A 21649-nucleotide genomic window follows, 5' to 3' on the forward strand; every position below is an offset into this window, starting at 1 on the left:
ATCTACAATTTATGTGTTGATTTTGGTTAAAAAAATATTAACTCTACAATTTGATACTTTATAGTTGTGCAATGCAGTATAAACTGAGAGACATTAAAAATACATGTACTTGTGTAAATTTATTTTCAAAAATATGTTCAGACCAGTAAATTCCGTGTGAATGCAATACCATTCAATATAATATATACTTGTACAGTCCATTTACATTGGAACTTAAACATATAACCAGTCACGATACGCACATGTTAAGCAAGGTCTATCATGAGGGCTAAATAATGTCTGTCTTGGCATTTATTTACAATAGTTTTGTTTACTGTTAAATGGTGTTTTTTTTCGGGTTCTTTTTTTTAACAAAATCTTTTTCATTTCAGGGTGGTAGAAAACGGTGTAGAAACAGTAACGGTAGAAGAGGACGGAGTTGTCAAGTCTCACACGAGGAATGGGGAAAACACCATGATCACAAACTGACCTTCACCTCCAACCCCAGGGGTCGTCTCCATGGAATAGGAGGAATGATAGAGACATTTTTTTCACACTAGTGCGTTTCCATGGATATTGGCATGATAGGACACACACAATGTTCAGTGCACAAATTAGATGTCAATGACTATGAGTTTGATAATATGTTATTTTAAACGGCTTAAATCAGTGATTGTTTTTCTGATTTGAAATATACCTGTTAAATATGCCAAGTTTGTGTAGGCCTCAAAACAACAGCTGAAAAATTACGCATAATTAGTCTCCATGGTGATAATGAGGTGAAGACGTTGTAGTTGTTGTATATATGAGAAAATTGACTTGAAAATGTAAAATAATGGTTATCATTAATCAGTGTTTTTGAAACAAACTGCTTTGGTGGAAATGAATAAAAGAAATGGAGAATTTAAAATTTGCGCATTGCACATTTGAAACATTTGCTGAATGTGGACAGTGACAATTGTGCTGCGTGTAAGTTTTCATTATCATATTTAAAGGGATTTGTTCACATTTAATAGGGTCAGACATCGTTTTATTATTTCGTATGAAATGTGAAGAAAATGCTTGAAGCAATAGTAAAACATCAACAAAAGTTAAAATTGCTGTATTTTTAATAATTATTGGGAACTGAGACAGATTTTGCCAAAAAATGTTAGTAACGCTATTGAAAATTCAATCATTTTAGTGTTGGATTTACTAAATTCTGTTCAAATGAGGATTTGCCAGTTGCTGTTTGGTTTTTGATCATGGAAGTAAGTAAAATAACTCAATTTCAACAATCTATAAAAATAATAATGCTGACATTTAAGTTGTGAACGATTCCCTTTTGATTGACCTCACATCAGACCAATGGAATTTTGCATCAGATTGAAAATATTTGTCAGTTGAATTTTACAAGTGAAGTATTGTGTATTTTTTTTAATAAAGAGTACGACCGATGGTAGTTACATGAATAGTTATTCTCTTCAAGTAAAGCATGTTTATTGAAAGGAATTTGATTGAATTCCCAAAAATAACTTTGTCCATCCATCTATGCACAAATGTAGCCATGAGTACCATGAATGTAATGTTTTAACATCTTGCAAAGAATAGGCAGATTGTTCAGAACTTCGTTTAAGTTATAACATGATTTAAGACATCGCTATTAAATTTCAAACATAAAATATTTGATCATGTGCTCAAATATTTAAATAAAACAAGTACAGCTGAAACAGTTGTCTACAATCTCGTTAGAAATACTGCAGATCACTGATGATTAAACTTCCAGGGAAATAAAGTTTTGATAGTTAACAATGTTAACATTGTTAACTTAAACTAATTTCTGAACAATGGCCTGGTATATATAATGTGTTTTGTTTATTAAGGCAAAGTAAAAAAACAACTTATAATTGAAATTTAATTGATTCATGTATAAAATCTGATGGGAGATACAGGTTGTCTGATGTGGTTTTATACACAAGCTAGTGTGTAGTACGAGGCAAATTGTACAGTCATGCTTGTGACACTGTGATAATTTCACTGTAATCATGCTCATTTGAAAACCAGGGATGAACGCTAGACTGTATTATCTCTGTTTACATCAATTTTAGTTTTTTAATACAGTTTGGCTTTACCCCGTGGATATTTGTGTTGCCATGTTTTGAAATATGCAAAAATGTTTGCTACTATAAATACAATATCGTTCAAGCTCGTAATTGTGCAAATGAAGATTATTTTGTATATGAGTCCATCTATGTAGTGAGGGTGAAAAAGAAATAACATTTTTTAATTGAAATTTACCAAAGATAAGAATGAACCATAAATATGTGAGTAATCTGACTGTTGATTTAAGGTTCAAAACATAGGCTGTACATGATCATTTCACATTTGCTTCGTAAAGATTTCAATCATCTGTTTGTTTTGCAAAATCATATTTTCTTGAAAATCTAAATATCTATTGCGAAGTATAAATGTTGATTTCTAAAAAGAAGAGTCTCTTTTATATCATACATTTAGTAGACAACAAAGTTATACTTGCGCACCAGCTCAGAGAAAACTGTCACCAGCATGTGTGCCAATTCTGAATACCTCTGTTGAACTTTTGACGCGGTGAAAACCGTATTTATCTTACACCATCTGTATCGTTAATTGTTTGTTTTCTTTGTATGTTCTGTTGTCTTGTTGTTGTCTGTGCCATGAGTTTCAAGTATTTAATTTCTCGTTAGCTTTTTAGCTCGAAAAAAAAAGGCGAGGTATTATCATAGCCTTTGTGTTGTTGTTGAGCGAAAAACTTGCTTATAACTCAAAGACCATTCAAGATTTTAAATGGAACTTGGTACCATTTGCCAAAGAAAATGTGCAATGTACAGCAAAGCCCTGACTATAATAATTAACGAGTGACCCCTTCTAAACAAAAAAGCATACTATCATTGGCAGTCGATCTGCAGCACTTCATTTATCTTTCTTGGTCTAGAACTAGGGTCTTTATTGGATGATGTAGATTGCTTTAAATATGCGAGCTCCATTTTTCATGTTGTTTTTTTGTATTATGACCTATTTCATGATGTAAATGTATTCGTATAAAAATATTAGCAAAACAATGGGCCGATTGAACTTTGTTAATGTTAACAACGTTATTAATTGTCATTGTTTCATGCACTCACTCATGTGGTCTGCAGTAATACTTATATATGAGCATGTTTGATTAAAATATATCAGCATAACATAAAAAAATTAAGTTAACAACAATGCTATTTTAACGTTGGTAACTTTTACAAAGTTCTGAACCATCAACCCTATGATGATACCAATTATCAATGTACACACACTAAGTTTCTTAACAAACAGCCCTATGATGACATGAACTGTCACCGTACAGACACACAAAGTTCTGAACAATCGGCCCTATGATGACATGAACTGTCTCCGTACAGACACACAAAATTCTGAACAATCGGCCCTATGATGACATGAACTGTCTCCATACAGACACACAAAGTTCTGAACAATCGGCCCTATGATGACATGAACTGTCACCGTACAGACACACAAAGTTCTGAATAATCGGCCCTATGATGACATGAACTGTCTCCATACAGACACACAAAGTTCTGAACAATCGGCCCTATGATGACATGAACTGTCTCCGTACAGACACACAAAGTTCTGAACAATCGGCCCTATGATGACATGAACTGTCACCGTACAGACACACAAAGTTCTGAACAATTGGCCCTATGATGACATGAACTGTCTCCATACAGACACACAAAGTTCTGAACAATCGGCCCTATGATGACATGAACTGTCTCCGTACAGACACACAAAGTTCTAAACAAACCTGCCGTATGATGATATAATTCTTATATTGTCACTGTACACACACAAGGTTTTACCTATGCAGCTACCGGGGTATATTAGCGTTTATTTAAGCCCTATGCCATTTTCAATGTTATGGAAAATGAAATTGTTGTCAAATGAAATCGGCATAGTTTTAGTTTGCTCACTGCGTTATACTACTGCTCAGTTTGAATTTAAATGCCATCTCAAAAAAATTCCGAACAAACAAATCTGTTGAGTTGAAATAATAATTGAAAGTAAGGTTATAAGTCGGGTCAATTGATTCCTTTATAACCCAATTTAGAACTGATCTTATGCCAGTATTGTTTATACAAATAAAGTACCCTGTCTATAATTTCTCTTTTACCAACTTTTTTCCCGAAGTATAAAACTTACAACATTCAACCAAACTTACACTATAATCTGTCATCAAAATGTTGTTAATATTGATATAGAATTATAAATCACCGAAATAGTTTACACAAACATGTTAAACTCATGCTTTGCTTACATTATGTATCAAGAAAATGTTTGTTAAGTATCTTTACATATAAAATACTATTAACCAAAACAAAGGAGTGATTTTCTTAGATAACTGTATTATACTACACGCCTTAAAGTTTGTCAAAGCTACACTAGTTTATTTTTGTATGCTACATGTATATGTTGGCGTATGTATATTTTTGCGATGTTTTCAGTATCGAGGACTCAGTGCAAAACAGTCCTAACTCCTTTGTTTGTATGAAGTTAGGACTATTTTGCGATGTTTTCTGTATAACTACCGACCTGTTGTTTGAAATAACACAACTGTTGTTATCAGTCACATGTTGTTTTTTCTTGGGTCATAAAAATAAATATTTTCAATGTCTGGTCTTGTATTTGTTCTTTTGTTGCAGATCAGAAAAAAAGATCACCGAGGTTTTCTAGCAATACAATAGTCCCCTACAAGTTTCACTACCATACAACAACAATAGTTTTCATATTACTATGCCAACATCCAGTAAAAAGTGTGGTATTTTCCATTTTTCGTCGCTATAGGTAAAAGATATAAAACAAGAATTGTCGCAACGTGACGAAACCAGGTTTTTAATGATTGACAGAAGAACTTCAGCCTGTGTCTGTTTTTATGCCCCCGAAGGTGGGCATATTAAAATCGCACCGTCCGTCCGTCTGTCCGTGTGTCCGGCTCAATAACTCGTGTCCGGGCTGTAACTTTCCCTTGTATGGAAAGATTTTAAAATAACTTGCCACATGAGTTCCACATACCAAGACGACGTTGTGCGTGCAAGACCCATGCCCCTACCTCAAAGGTCAAGGTCACACTTAGTCTTTATTCACAATGGAGTGCTGCATTTAGGACAAAGAGTGTAGGTTGTCGCGTCCAGGCAAAAGGTTGCCCATTGAAAAAACTTTCCCTTGTATAGACAGATTTTTAAATAACTTGCCACATGTGTTCCACATACCAAGACGACGTGTCGCGTGCAAGACCCGTGTCCCTACCTCAAAGGTCAAGGTCACACTTAGTCTTTATTCACAATGGAGTGCTGCATATAGGACATAGAGTATAGGTTGTCGTGTCCGGGCTGTAACTTTCCCTTGTACGGACAGATTTTAAAATAACTTGCCACATGTGTTCCACATACCAAAACAACGTGTCGCGTGAATGACCCGTGTCCCTACCTCTAAGGTCAAGGTCACACTTAGTGTTTATTCACAATGGAGTGCTGCATATAAGGACATAGAGTATAGGTTGTCGTGTACGGGCTGTAACTTTCCCTTGTTCTATTTTTAGTAACAGTGACCTTGACCCTAGGGACCCCAAATGCAATCCCATGAAAGGTATCAATAAACTCTTCCTTTATACCAAGTTGGGTCAAGATATGTCAACCCTAACTTAAGTGATTCAATTTCAACCATTTTTCTATTTTTATTAACAGTGACCTTGACCTTGAATCTAGGGACCCCAAACGCAATCCCATGAAAGGTATCCATAAACTCTTCCTTTATACTAAGTTTGGTCAAGATATGTGGACCCTGACTAAAGTTATTCAGTTTCAACTGTTTTTTTTATTTTTAGTAACAGTGACCTTGACCTTGACCCTAGGGACCCGAAACATAATCCCATGAAAGGTATCCATAAACTCTTCCTATAGACCAATTTAGTCAAGATATGTCAACCCTTACTAAAGTTATTCAGTTTCAACCGTTTTTCTATTTTTAGTAACAGTGACCTTGACCTTGACCCTAGGGACCCCAAACGCAATCCCATAAAAGTATCCATAAACTCTTCCTATAGACCAAGTTTGGTCAAGATATGTCAACCTTAACTAAAGTTATTCAGTTTCAACCATTTTCTATTTTTAGTAACAGTGACCTTGACTCTAGGGGCCCCAAACACAATCCCATGAAAGGTAACCATAAACTCTTTCTATAGACCAAGTTTGGTCAAGATATGTCAACCCTTACTAAAATTATTTAGTTTCATAGGTGAGTTTGACGCCGCCAGGCCGCCCAAAGTTTGGTCAAGATATGTCAACCCTAACTAAAGTTATTCAGTTTCAACCGGTTTTCTATTTTTATTAACAGTGACCTTGACCTGAACCTAGGGACCCCAAACACAATCCCATGAAAGGTCTCCATAAACTCTTCCTATAGACCAAGTTTAGTCAAGATATGTCAACCCTTACTAAAGTTATTCAGTTTCAACCGTTTTTCTGTTTTTAGTAACAGTGACCTTGACCCTAGGGACCCCAAACGCAATCCCATGAAAGGTACCCATAAACTCTTTCTATAGACCAAGTTTGGTCAAGATATGTCAACCCTCTTAAGTTATTCAGTTCCAACCGTTTTTCTATTTTAAGTAACAGTGACCTTGACCCCAGACGCAATCCAATGAAAGGTCTCCATAAACTCTTCCTATAGACCAAGTTTAGTCAAGATATGTCATCCCTAACTCGAGTTATTCAGTTTCAACTGTTTTTCTATTTTTAGTAACAGTGACCTTGACCCTAGGGGCCCCAAACGCAATCCCATGAAAGGTAACCATAAACTCTTACTATAGACCAAGTTTGGTCAAGATATGTCAACCCTTACTAAAGTTATTAAGTTTCATAGGTGAATTTGACGCCGCCCGCCCGCCCGAACAACGACGTTCGTCATTCTAATAACCAGGTTTTCACATAAACCTGTGAAAATGGTAGATGATTCAGGGTATGTTTCCTGCAATATCCAGATAAGGGCCATGACAGTTGCCAGTTGCTTAGGAAGATGTACTTTTGGTTGAAGAATTGAAGAAGATGTATAATAACTCCATGGATATTTGATCCATTTGGGGAATTTTGTTTAATATTTTTATCAAAAACAAGACAACAGAATGAACACATAAACTCATTGCACTTATAATAGTATAGAAAGTTTAAGAATTTGTTTTACAGCAACTGTATATGAAACATTTCAGGAAAAAAATCAAACCCGAATGGCTCGGGTTTATCTATATTTTGACACTTGTATGAAATCAGACTTCCATACAAAAAGTTACTGAGCAGAATGTTCTACATTTCATCTTCATATGCGACTGTTGGAAGTGGCATCTCTAGTTATAAGCCATTCCTGCAACTGCCTTTTTTGAATGCTCAGATCCACGACTGAAAGAAACCATTTCATATATATCAGATGTACAAAAAATATACATGGGGAGGATGTTTCGTGAGTGGTCATTCGATACGGAATTATTTAAACAACTTTTCTAAAAATAATTTTCGTACTGAATGACCATGAATATGATATTCCTTTATATCATATCTCTCAACTCATTTAACAACATTGAAGATTGGCACAACTCGCCCATGTTTCGATAAATTATAAATTATTTAAAGGTTGTACGACAGTCATTTTATGCATTAATTATAGTTTTAATTGCATTAACAAACAAGAAACTTAGTTAAACAGATATATTATTCAAATTTCTTTCCTTTTTTAACATAACAAACATCTTTCCTGTAATTTAATACACATGGTTTAAAGGAGAATTCAGTGGAGTCAGAACTTCAGATTTTTTTGAGAAACTGGGGACAATACCTCGTCAGTGTTTATCCGGACATCCATCTTTTCTCAGGAAACGTCTTCAGGTTGGTGATTCTAGCTTAAGGAAGCTTACCTAGAGGTAAAAATTCATGTGTGAATGCATCAGTGTTAAAATTAAATCAAGAACCATGCATGTAAAAAGACAAAACTGAAAATTAAGTGTAATTATTTAAATGTTTGTCTTCTAATTGATTCAGTTACAATTATTTTTGTAATGTACACCCTGTTTCATTAAATGGACAAAAATTACATGTTCTTAAAAATATTTGAGAACCAAAAACCCTTTCATCAGCATACTTACATAAACAAATTACACAGAGTATATTGAGGAACCACTGAGAACATGGAATACTTACATCAACAGGATACACAGAGCGTATACCACTGAGATCGTGGAATACTTACACCATCAAGGGACTCTTTGAGTATATTGTGGAATCACTGAGGTCGTGGAATACATCAACAGGGTACACAGAGTGTATTGAGAAACCACTGAGGTCGTGGAATACTTAAATCAATAGGGTACACAGAGCATATTGAGAAACCATTGAGAACATGGAATACTTACATCAACAGGGTACACAGAGTGTATTGATAAACCACTGAGAACGTGGAATACTTAAATCATCAAGGTACACATGCGTATTGAAGAATCACTGAGAACACAGAATACTTACATCAATAGGGTACACAGAGCGTATTGAGGAATCACTGAGAACGTGGAATACTTGCATCAATAGGGTTCACAGAGCGTATTGAGGAATCACTGAGATTGTGGAATATTTACATCAACAGAGTACACAAAGCGTATTGAGGAACCACTGAGGTCGTGGAATACTTACATCAATAGGGTACACAGAGCGTTTTGAGGAATCACTGAGAACGTGGAATACTTACATCAACAGGGTACACAGAGCGTATTGAGGAATCACTGAGAACATGGAATACTTACATCAACAGGGTACACAGAGCATATTGAGAAACCACTGAGATCGTGGAATACTTGCATCATCAAGGTACACAGAGCGTATTGAGAAACAACAGAGGTTGTGGAATACTTACATCAACTGGGTACACAGAGCTTATTGAGGAATCGCTGAGATCATGGAATACTTACATCAACAAGGGACACATAGTGTATTGAGGAATCACTGAGATCGTGGAATACTTACATCAATAGGGTACACAGAGCACATTGAGGAATCACTGAGATTGTGGAATACTTACATCAACAAGGGACACAGAGTGTATTGAGGAATCACTGAGATCGTGGAATACTTACATCAACAAGGGACACAGAAAATATTGAGGAACCACTGAGGTCATGGAATACTTACATCATCAAAGTACACAGAGTGTATTGGGGAATCACTGAGATCGTGGAATACTTACATCAACAAGGGACACAGAAAATATTGAGGAACCACTGAGGTCATGGAATACTTACATCATCAAAGTACACAGAGTGTTTTGAGAAATCACTGAGATTACAACCAATAATTACAGTAACTGTTGTGTATGGATATAGGAGTATGACCTTACTAATACTTCATATTCACGTTACAACACTTACATGAAAGCCATTAAGAAACCTCTGAGACTGTGGCAGCACCTTACAGTTATGTACAAGAAGCTGAACTAGCTGCAAAAACACCTGGTGGGGTAATGTTACACCGTGGACTGTGTCGTCTCGTCTCCACATTGACACGATGGACTTGGTCACATAGTCAACTGGTCTGGAATGTATGGTAGTTACGCAGTTAAAGCTATTAAGTAATTTTTCATAATTGTATTTACAGTATAGAGCTGTTTCAGTTATTGACAAATTTCGCCGAACGATACACTCGTCCAGGAAGAGCTTCAAACTAATATTTGCTGCAAAATGGAGAACTTAAGTTGATTAAATTTTGTAAGGTATCTTTTTCTAGTGTTTTGGTTTATGGGAATTTTGCAAAGCTTAAAAGTTCCTGATGGCATAATGTGAAAATTCACAAGGATTTAAATTCCTCTCCAGATCAATTTCAATATAAGTTTGAAAATTAACCTCTCACAAAATTTAAACAATCTACAGAATGCAGACAAACAACATGGGTTTTGCTAGGGCTAAGGCAAATTCAATGGATAATATCCAAAGCCTACTCAGTCAAGGGCCTTTCCCTGTCTGACCTAAACTGTTTCAACAGAATTCCAATTTGGGGCAAAAACTACCTTTCACTATTCGGGCTGATGTTATCATATGTTCATACAGCTAGTTTTGCCTCGGCATAAGCACAAAATCTTTTCAAAGATCGAGAATATGATTGAAAGTTTCAAGACTACAGTATACTTCTTAAATAAATCTGAAATTTATGTTCTTACATATATTTTCTTACATTTATATACCTTGAAAAGAGATTCAAACATGTAGATGAATGAAAACATGTATGTATACACTTGTTCTTTTTCAATATGTTCATTTTTTTTAACTGATATAAGAATCTCATTGGCGTTCTTTGAACTTTTCAAAGTACCTATCAGAATTAGATGTTGCCAGCTGGCACTTGAACATGAACTTGACAACATTTCTCTCCTCCAGTATCCCTTCTTCTCCCTTGACCTGTATGGCTGATGTATACATCCTCACACAAGAGTCCAACAACCAAAGCTGGAAAAATAAAATTTGCATATTTATAACTCAAATTTAAAATTTGCAACTTTCGAAGTAGTATGAACATTTCAGGTTAACCACATGCAGCTGTCAGCACTTGTCTTTTATTCCCAGTTGGTGAAGGGACATAACAAAGCATATGTTCTTGCCAGAGTTGTAACCCCTTCCCACTTGTGTACCAAACACATCTTCATTTTCTATCATAATCATGAGTTACTAATAAGAAAACAATCTGCAAGATCTGCTTACCACATAATAATGCCCTTTTAATGCCTGAGTACATTTAAATATTCCCTGAATGCCGTGTACCACCCACTTAAGTCCGGAGTACTCTAAAATATTCCCTGAATGCCGTGTACCACCCACTTAAGTCCGGAGTACTCTAAAATATTCCCTGAATGCCGTGTACCACCCACTTAAGTCCGGAGTACTCTAAAATATTCCCTGAATGCCGTGTACCACCCACTTAAGTCCGGAGTACTCTAAAATATTCCCTGAATGCCGTGTACCACCCACTTAAGTCCGGAGTACTCTAAAATATTCCCTGAATGCCGTGTACCACCCACTTAAGTCCGGAGTACTCTAAAATATTCCCTGATTGCCGTGTACCACCCACTTAAGTCCGGAGTACTCTAAAATATTCCCTGAATGCCGTGTACCACCCACTTAAGTCCGGAGTACTCTAAAATATTCCCTGAATGCCGTGTACCACCCACTTAAGTCCGGAGTACTCTAAAATATTCCCTGAATGCCGTGTACCACCCACTTAAATCCAGAGTACTCTAAAATATTCCCTGAATATTAGGTACCATATGTTTTGGTCCCTAATACTGCATACAGTAAAGGGAGATTACACCTTCAGAGTGAGAGGACTAATGCTGCAGATATGCAAATTATTGGCTCAATTGCAATAAAGCATATAGGGTTGATTTTCTCACAAAGGGACTTCACTCTTACACTACACTCATATATAAGGGACAAATTGATTTTTCCTGCATATCATATGAACCAGACAAAGTCATTTTCTCTTTGTCATTTTCCCTTTATATAAAGTTCTGACTCTTACCAGAGATCGGAAACTACTATCGGACCAAACACACAAAAACGTACATACCAGGTCGATTCCCCCTGTGTATCTGTTTCTGACTCCACTAGAAATCTGGAGCTGCTGTAGGACCAAACATACATACATACCAGGCAGGTCGATTTCCCCTGGGTATCTGGTTCTGACTCCACTAGAAACCTAAAGCTGCTGTAGGACCAAACCTACATGTATACATACCAGGCAGGTCGATTCCCCCTGTGTATCTGGTTCTGACTCCACCAGAAATCTGAAGCTGCTGTAGGACCAAACATACATACATACCAGGCAGGTCGATTTCCCCTGTGTATCTGGTTCTGACTCCACTAGAAATCTGAAGCTGCTGTAGGACCAAACATACATACATTCCAGGCAGGTCAATTTCCCCTGTGTATCTGGTTCTGACTCCACTAGAAATCTGAAGCTGCTGTAGGACCAAACATACATACATACCAGGCAGGTCGATTTCCCCTGTATATCTGGTTCTGACTCCACTAGAAATCTGAAGCTGCTGTAGGACCAAACATACATACATACCAGGCAGGTCGATTTCCCCTGTGTATCGGGTTCTGACTCCATAAGAAACCGGAAGCTGCTGTACGACTGGCTCTGCTCCAGAATGAGGTTGCTGAAGTAGCCATCCAGGTCAACTCTGACCAAAAAACATGGTGTTATAGTTACAAGGGCTTAATGCAGCATACTTTTATCAGGAATTCACGAAGCTTGATCTATATCTCCTAATATGAACAAAATCATATTCAATTTAAAATATATAAATAACTTTTTACAACATTTAAAGATAAATCAAATGGCAATAACTGTTACATATGTCAATATTGACATAATGCTATACATGGTATCAATCCCAGAATTAGGCTCACTAGTACATAATGCTGCAACATACCTGTGTCCTATACTAGCTGTGTTTGTCAAGCTTTCACGGGAGAAATCTTTGATAAAGAATGTATGCAGGAAGAATTTAATCACTTGACTGTACTCATCTGAAATTAAGTAGGTAAATGTACCATTGAGTAACCATCAATAACCATCAAATATTTCAAACATAAAAGAAAAACTCAGAAAATCATCTCTGCAATGTTTAATTAATTGTTTATGGATTTAATGCAGCTAAGTTATAATATAAGTTGATTCAGTTTATAAATGCAGGTCATATTAATTTTATTTTAAGTGTTCATAATCAATTCAATATTTTGTCAACATATATCGAACCAAAAACATACCGGTAAACTTCACAAAATGCATGTATACCTTTATCTGTGTCCATAGCAACCCCAAGCTGCCTTTTACACCTGAAACAAGTGACCTCCCCTGCTGCAGTGACCTTGACACTTCCCTTAGCAACGTATCGCCTAGCAACCAGCACATATGTTTCCCCAACAAAACATTCCTTGTTGCCCGGTAATAGTTTCTGCTTCATTTTACCAGGGACAACACCATTTGTTGAGTTGCAGGTGTTTGTATTTACATCACCAGTCTTTTCAGAGCTAGCTGTGACCTTAGAATGGTTATGACAAAACCAAATGTCAGCGAGGTCTGACCAATTTTCAGATGGTAGAGGCAGGACTCTGTTGAAGTGACTGAAAAAATGAATTGCCAAACTAAAGATAATGTATCAAAGAAGCATGCATAAATGTAGGATTTTTCCTTAAACTTTAGTGAATCAATTACATTTGTTACAGTTTATATCATGTAAGGTCTACAGTACTTATCCCCTGATAGCTCATAATCTTGATTGTTAAGAACGCAACACACATTTTTCTAATCAAAATCGTGACCATCTAAATTCATTATCTAACACAACCTTGATATAAGGTAAGTACAGGTGCCTCCCAATGGAATGCCATAGCTAGTCTATTGCTGTTGTTTCAGTCAAAAGGGGGACATAACAACATTTACTCATTTTAGATTGATTGTACAGACAGCTGTAAACTGTTTTGAATCACTCTAAAGTCTGTTTCCTGGGTAAAAGTTCCGTAAAACTCGGGAAAACAGTCCTGGTGTCCATTATGAGAGGCCAAGAGAATGTCACCGATGAGGTCGAAAAACATAAACTAGTGGATAAAACTATGATACAAGTGTCAGTTGTCCGATCAGCCATGTGGTTAGCGCATTTATGCTTCTCACCAAGGTGATTCCCGGCCTGGGCGCATATGAGTTTGGTTGGTGGTCACCAAGCTGGACAATTGGGTTTTCTCCGAGGTCTCTGGTTTCCCCCACAACACAAGATCACATTCTCATGTAACATTGTGCTAACAAGAGTAACTTAGAATAAGTTAATAAAATTTTCTTCACAATTGTTGCAACATGAATAAAGTTTAAAGCTTAAAGTTTAGATGCAGACACGTTGACTCCTTTAACTTAGTTTCCTACCACAGATCTGAGAGGATTTTCTGCTGACAAGTTGCACAAAACCATCTGTTCTGTAGGTGACTGATACGGTCCACCATCTCTGTTTGCCGAGAGTACTTCTTCTGTGTCATTTCATTTTCTTGTGACCTCAAATTATGTTGAGAGCCTTTAAGGGTGAGGAAAAATATAATGGTAACACATATGATTTCAAAGTTCTAAGAAGTTACAACTCTTTTATTTCAGTTTTCATTTAATGGTACCTTGAATACCTATTATAACATTTCAAATTCCTACAAAAAAGAGCATGAAATCATACATAGATCATGTTAATTTCCCCTATCAATCAATAGAGATACTTGTGAAATTGTTTACTCACTTAATATTGAAATCCATACCATGATGGAGAGGATGCAAACTGCGACAAAGACAATTACAAAAACAGAAACAGATTTTTAATATGAAATTGAAGTTAATTTTGATCAGCTATAATGTGCATACAGTCAGTTACAGAAGCAGTCTCCTTACCTTCAAAGCTAAACTCAATTTCTCCAGAGTGTTCATGTAACTTAAGCCCCCTGCAGGAGTATGGTAATACGGAGATGTTTGGAAGATTGAATTTTGCCCTCCGTCCATGCTGGGTAACAATGATACTTTCTTGCAAAACTGTTACTTTTGTGCTGGAGCTGGTGCTTTGAAAAGAGTCAATAATAATATGGATGTTAATAGTCTATTCACTTAAAGGCCTCAAACCAAAGAACCCCAGCCGCCATATACCAAACACATATAATACAATATAAAAATATTGAAAGTGGTTGCCTTTAGTCAAGAAGGCACTATGAAACATGAACTTAAAGTACTTAATTGTCAAGCACTTCAAAGATTCAAGGTATCTGTGTCTATTAAAAATAAGATAAAGAGCTACAAGTAGTGTTATTCAACAGGCCCCAATTTCTCGAAACATCTAATTCTTAACAGGCTTAAGTAGCTTATTTCAATTAGTCTTTTAATATGTAATACTGATTAATACTGATAAACTGATTACTTTACCACCATTACCCAATGAGGACAGTAACGTTCTTAAAATGAAATCATAATTAAAAAAGCTTACCCACCTGTATTGTTTATGGTATAAGTGGTGGGTGCTAGAGCTGTTAAAATCTGATGCTTCTATCATAGAGGTTGGTAGGCAGAATAGATTAATACAGTATACAAAAAGGGACCATTGATATGTCAACACTACACTACCCTAACTGTTTTTGGACAAAATGTGACCCTAGTTAACGTAAAATGCCTTCCAGGCTTCTGGTTTTTATAATTTTTAAGCTAAACGTCATTTAAAAAGAAGCCTGGACAGCATTTTAGAATTACTGGATGTAACCCTTGTTCTACACAAGATTTTAGGCCTAAGATTAATTTTATACTGTTTTTGCTCTGCTGTCTCTTAAGGAACAATCAAAGGATCACATTTTAAACATTGTACAAGTGTTGCCCTTCATAGATTCAAAACATGAATAAAAGAATACAAAGAAACAAGTTTATAAAGTATCCGAAATAAAGTCATACATCCGAATACAATGCAAATAGCAATTGAAAAATGATTTTGCTGTATTGTATATGAACGTATTTAAAACATCTCTACCACTTTATTTCATTTACTCACCTATCTAAAGCTATCACACAGTTCAGAACATTCAACGCTTTGTTCCAAACTCCTAGAACTTTACAGAAACTGTCAGTGTTATTCTCCAACATGTTTGAAATGCCTCGTTTTTAACTGAAAGTCCATTGCAAAACGAAAGTGAAAGTAATATACAAATTATTTATCGAACGTTTAATGACGTTGTCATTTACGCGTACCCGTATACATTGTGTACTACCGTGTCACCTTCATGAGGTGATCGTCTTCCGGTGTGTGCTGGTGCGATATTTGACACACAGAAACATGTTACGTAACAAAAATGATATTGTAAGTTTCTGGTCAATCGAAATAATATTAATGATTTGATTTTTAGACATGCTGTTTACACACCAAGTTATCTTGCAGGAAATTTCCCCATTATTTGGTCTGAAGTATTTTAAAAGTCTGATCGATACTAATTGGTAACAAATTGACTTTTAATTATGATTTCACACCAAACAATAAGTCGTTTGTGATATTCAGCGTACTTTGATTGTACTTTTAAATTGCCTCCTCGAACATGGGCATACTTCGAAGTATTTACAGAGACGCAAATACGCATATAATATCTAACAGAACATCAAGAGACATATGTCTGTGAATGTAAATAATACACTTAGTAGCAGTTTACTTCAATTTACAAGTAGTTCTTTGTTTGAAGAGCCTCGGTGCATTATTATGATTAATTTGATAAAATAGCTAGAAAAGGATGTATTTATCAGTTCTAAAAGTGTTGCATCATGCAGTTCAGTATTATAATATTTAAATAATATGCCATCGAGAATACAGCACTATTAAAATAAAATAAGGTCTTAAAAATGTCTATTAAAAAGCGTTCCTAAAAACAAAACTGGAATATACAAACACATAAAACCGCAAATAAAACATGATAATTTTATATATAGCTATCTCTGTAACACAATGAAACAACTTTTCAAACTCCATTGAAAAAAATATGACTCATTTTACAATATATACCCAGTGTGTAATCTAATTTCGTAAGAATTTCCGATACACGATCACGTGGGAGTGTGCTGTGCTTATCAGTAGCAGCAGGGAACCAACCTATCCCCCCTCTTGTACGAAATAGACGGATCCACTCGGCTTGCTACTGATGGTGGTAGCTATGCCACGGGCTCGTTATCTCTCTGTAGTGTAGTAAGAAATTGGCTGTGTGCTATTTGAAACGATAGGGGAAATATACGTTTTGCTGTGTTTAGAGAAAATTATTATAAGTTTTATGTTTACGAGTTTAGAGTGTTTAATTTAGTATGGAATTTTCTTGATAAGCTTAATTTAGTCGTACGAAATTAAGAAGTTATTTAAAAAGTGATATTGGACAAGGCATTAAGATGGAACTTATAGGACAAAGTTTGTCAGAAGTTGTGTGCAATATGTGTGCGTTCCACAGAAAGTTTTTAACTAGAAGGCGAAGTAATTACGTCAAAATGGGCGCAGTTTATGCGGCTTTTGTGATGTGTATATTAGCAGACATAGTTGGATGTTATAATTTAGATTTAGAGACGGTCACGGTACATGCGGGGGAGAGGGATAGTATGTTTGGATATTCCGTGGCACTTCACGATGACCAAGGCTCAAAATGGTATAACCATTAAGTTTGAGAGACTAAAATATAGTTTAAAATAGTCCATACATTTATATCATATGTATATGTGTGGTACAAGTACCCACTGTTTCTTTAAAGCAAAAATAATAAACAAAATAATATTATTTATGATATCATTATGAGTTCGTACTAAAAGCGTTGGGTACGGTGTTTCTACTGTAACATGAAATTGAATACATTGGACAATGCTGTGGGTGAATCCACACAAATTATATTTGTATAAATATTTTTATTTTCGTGCGTGGGAAATTTTGTTCTTTATATTGAAACAAACTTGAAAATGTGGATGCATTAGGTATAAAATAGCATGTCATGAATCATTGAGTGAATATACCGTTGTTTACATTTCTTATCGGCCGTACTCAAATCCGTGTTCATAAAACAGATGATACCAACATTGCGCAGTAGCTGATTAAGGGGTTTCTAAGATGTTTTATTTGTAACAGTAAACCAATCTGAGTAATAGGAAATGCGTAAAGAAAACAAGAAAACGATTCATCAATGACATTGCTTCAATTGTAAAATGCTTACATCAATACGCTGTACATGAATTTTAAATTTTATATCTTGCAAGGTTGAACCTTGGTGGACTGTCAGCAAATTTGTGGCAGCTACAATCAATGACGATATAAAATTGATATTTTATCCCATGTTGATCAAATTAAAACACTATTTATCAAATTTCTTCGCTCAGTTTCATTGTACACTATTTGTTCGCCAAAACGCCTCATTTGTAATAACGCGTAATTTCAATTACGGGCCGAATACAATCTCCAGCATCACGTTACAATGGCAACTAAGTGTAGGAATCGAGAAAGTACTTGAACTAGGATTTATCTGAGCTGTTTTACGTGCCTACGCTGTTTTCCCTTTTAATACAAGTATTGTATACTTCCTCCCATGCTTGTGTAGGTTATTTTATGTTACCATAAGAATTGCTTAAAGGCGTTTGAACAATACTGCTGGTTGATGCGTCCATCTTATACAGGGTGAACTAAGGATACTAGTGTTTGACAACGATTTAGTTTGTATGCAGCAGTTATATTAGCAAGCAATCTGGAGAATAATGTCGTTTGAAAACTAATGAAGATAAAATATGCAAACTTCATTATTACGCTGAATGTCGAAACAGAAGATGCTCAATGATAAGTAGATATTGCCCACAAACCGGTCATTTGAATAATGACACTTGTCTGCTCTCCCATACCCGGCGGCACCAGTTTCGCGGGTCGTGTACATGTACACAAGATACATGTAAATAAGCGTGTCGGCATTTGCTCGCAATATTGTGTAATTGTTAATTGACTAATTAGGGTGTCAGGTCATAATTTGTTACAAAAAACACACACACTATCATTCATGTTTATTGGGCGGGGAAGTGATTGTCAAAAGGCTGAACCATGAATAACGCAGTCTCCCATGGCCTATTGATTTGTGTTATAGAGATAAGTTCATTCATATAACGTTTCTGTTTGATGAAGAAAACAGCTGGTTTAAACTAATTATCTTGAAATTTATACTTAAATATACTTCGAAGAAAAAAAAACACATAGTAAACCCTCGTTCCTGTATACAGATTATATTCATGGATGCCCAGTAAGCAGTTCACCGTAATTTCAAGTAAGAGTTGACCCCGTCAAGTGCCTTTTTCCTGCTCTTTTTTACGATCCTGTTGACTATCTTATCTCCAAAACTAGCGAATAAAGGGAGAGTCCATATGGATTACATTAATTTGCAGCTGATTTTGGCGATAACAAGTGCACGTTTAAGTGATTAGCGTGTCCAGGCCGCTTTCACTGCAATAAAGTGAAGAGGCGATGACCCTTGATAGCCGATAAGAGGCCATGATCATGATGATTGGGGTCCTTAGTGGACATCAAATAAATAATGACTAATGAGATCCAAACGCTGTTTTATGGTACCATGTTGAAAATGATATACACATTGTTTTTTTCAGTACTGGGCTCTTAGTTAAAAGGTTATTGAAAAAGAACGAATATTCTTATAACGTGTATGAAGTGTATATGGTAATTGTTTGCTTGATTTGTACTGGATTCAATGTTTTCATTGGACATTCAAATCACTCGACTCGACTAGGATGTTGTTCAAACTCAAAAGTATCTACTTAAAAGTCAAATGACATTGGCACGACTCTCTCTTCCAAAGGCGGACTTTTTAAGTAGATACATCATATACATGGTCACCATCGGTTAAGGACACGACCCTAGCTTACCAGTATTTTGTTTCATTTTTGTTTATGATAATGTAAACTTTCTTACAAACACTTTGTTATAATTTATACAACATCAAATTATTACTACTATGTGACGATTTCTGTTGCCAGGTTGTTGGTAGGCGCCCCACGTGCTCCCACACGGCAACCCGGCGTCACGCGGGGCGGGGCAGTCTACAGATGCCCGCTTGACAACCGGCTTAACTGTCAGCAGATACCTTTCGACACTAAAGGTTTGTTAAGTCAGGAACTATTGTATTGGAATGTTCTACCATTTGTTTACATGTAAACCTCTTTGTTACATTTAAAAAAAATGTGCAATCGTCCTCGCTTAGAGACACCATGCGCCCTTTACAATCATGTTTATAGTATACTAACATTTAAGATTGAAATTAAAATTTTAAGTCATCATATTTATTATTTAAGCAATGTTATAACGTGTCATTGTTTCGAAGTAAAAAAAAATACAATAGTAGTATACTATATTCTCATTATCGAATTTTGGGTATGTTTTCATACGTGCTTTCCAGGCAATGAAATTCGACACAACGGGACCCACTATCGGGACGTAGAAGACAAAAGTGACCAGTGGTTTGGGGCATCCTTGTACAGCTCCAGCAATGGTACCATCGTGGTAAGTTTGTGTAGTGTTAAACATAGGAGTTAAAGTGAGAGATCTATCGTTATTGTAACAAAGGCCTTTTCTCATTCTCCTCTTCTAATTCAGATTAAAAATGTATTGCTGTTCAGGCAATTCAAGTTACAAATCCAAACCTTATGATTGGTCAGCAATGTATGAGACTGACCCCAACCCAGGGGGATGCATGGGTGTAACAATGGGGGAGGATGGGTTTTACAAGGGTGAAGGGTGTTACCAGGGAGTGAGGTGTTACAAGGGGGTGGATGTAACAAGGAGGGAGGGTTGTAACTAGGAGGAGGGTTGTTACCAGGGGAGAGATGTGTTACTAGGAGGAGGGGTGTTGTTTGTTACAAGGGGAAGGAGTGTTACAAGGAGGGAGGGGTGTTACAAGGGGGAAGGGTGTTACAAGTGGGAGAGGTGTTAAACGGGGAGGTTTGTTACAAGGGGGAGGAGTGTTACAAGGGGGAGGGATGTTACAAGGAGGGAGGGATGTTACACAGGGTAGGTTTGTTACATAGGGGAGAGGTGTTTCAAGGAGGGAGGAATGTTATAAGGAGGGAGGGGTGTTACACGGAAAAGGTTTGTTACAAGGGGGAGAGGTGTTACAGGGGGGGGCGGGTGTTACAAGGAGGGAGGGTTGTTACAAGGGGGAAAGGTGTTACAAGGGGGAGGGATGTTAAAAGAAGGAAGGATGTTACAAGGAGGTAGGGTTGTTACAAGTGGATGTTACAAGGGGAAGAGATGTAACAAGGAGGAGGAGTGTTACAAGGGAAGAGGTGTTACAAGGGGGGATGGGTGTTACAAGGAGGGGGGGGGGGTTACACGGGGGAGGAGTGTTACAAGGGGGAGAGGTGTTACTCGAGGGAGAAGTGTTACAAGGAGGGAGGTTGTTACAAGGGGGAGGGATGTTACAAGGAGGAAGGGATGTTACACGGGGGAGGAGTGTTACAAGGGGGGAATGTGTTACAAGGAGTGAGTTGTTAGGAAACAGAAGGGGTGTTACAAGGGGGAGGGTTTAAGTTGTTTTATCCACACAACTTTTAAGTTTGATTTTACTTGATAGCAAATTAATATTTTGGAATGGAATTCTGGCTTGCTGATAATCCATTATTTGTAACAAGGACTGAAGCCTTAAAGACATTCAAGGCCACAATTTAAGGTTATATACAGGGTAAACTATAAACACAGAAGTATATTTTAGCTTATTGGTAGTCAATTTAGTGCAGTGGTTAGTGCAATCGCTTCTCTTGTGTTTGATTTGAGGCCTGGGCTCATGTGGGTTTGGTTTGGTATCACCAAGGTGGACAAGTGGGTAAATTCCTCCGGGTACTCTGTTTTCCCCAAAAACACATGAATACACTCTCACACATTTTGTGCCAACAAGAGTAATTAATATAATTTTGTAATACACATGTACCTTGTTTCAAAATTGTTGTAAAATAAAGAAGTTTAAACCTTAAACTCATTCAAACCTAAACTTTTGATCCCCTGGGTT

General features: G+C 36.5%; 3 protein-coding genes across 10 annotated transcripts in view; 2 read left to right on the forward strand and 1 right to left on the reverse strand.

Moving 5' to 3' along the window:
• LOC128206167 (dnaJ homolog subfamily B member 6-like) overlaps positions 1-4663 on the forward strand; it is a 44351-nt gene extending 39688 nt beyond the window's left edge. For all 7 annotated transcript variants that reach the window (XM_052908585.1, XM_052908502.1, XM_052908971.1 and 4 more), the window contains exon 8: positions 372-4663. In XM_052908585.1, coding sequence (XP_052764545.1) covers positions 372-468 — 97 coding nt within the window. In that variant the 3' untranslated portion in view covers positions 469-4663. The remainder of the gene's footprint in view (positions 1-371) is intronic.
• A 2446-nt stretch (positions 4664-7109) lies between these two features.
• LOC128206115 (E3 ubiquitin-protein ligase E3D-like) lies at positions 7110-15756 on the reverse strand. The gene is made up of 10 exons (XM_052908388.1): positions 15637-15756; positions 14502-14665; positions 13998-14142; positions 12876-13204; positions 12511-12607; positions 12144-12258; positions 10389-10522; positions 9452-9614; positions 7873-7951; positions 7110-7439 (listed from the first exon to the last, which is right to left on the reverse strand). Exons 1-9 carry the CDS (start codon positions 15726-15728, stop codon positions 7919-7921), a joined length of 1272 nt encoding a protein of 423 aa, XP_052764348.1. The 5' UTR covers positions 15729-15756; the 3' UTR covers positions 7110-7439; positions 7873-7918.
• Positions 15757-16766: 1010 nt separating this feature from the next.
• LOC128228641 (integrin alpha-8-like) overlaps positions 16767-21649 on the forward strand; it is a 64943-nt gene continuing 60060 nt past the window's right edge. For both annotated transcript variants that reach the window (XM_052940066.1, XM_052940076.1), the window contains exons 1-3: positions 16767-17257; positions 19626-19747; positions 20045-20148. In XM_052940066.1, the coding sequence (XP_052796026.1) occupies positions 17007-17257; positions 19626-19747; positions 20045-20148 (477 nt within the window). In that variant the 5' untranslated portion in view covers positions 16767-17006. The remainder of the gene's footprint in view (positions 17258-19625; positions 19748-20044; positions 20149-21649) is intronic.

The sequence above is a fragment of the Mya arenaria genome, chromosome 1 (assembly GCF_026914265.1).
Source record: "Mya arenaria isolate MELC-2E11 chromosome 1, ASM2691426v1".
NCBI lineage: Eukaryota > Metazoa > Mollusca > Bivalvia > Myida > Myidae > Mya > Mya arenaria.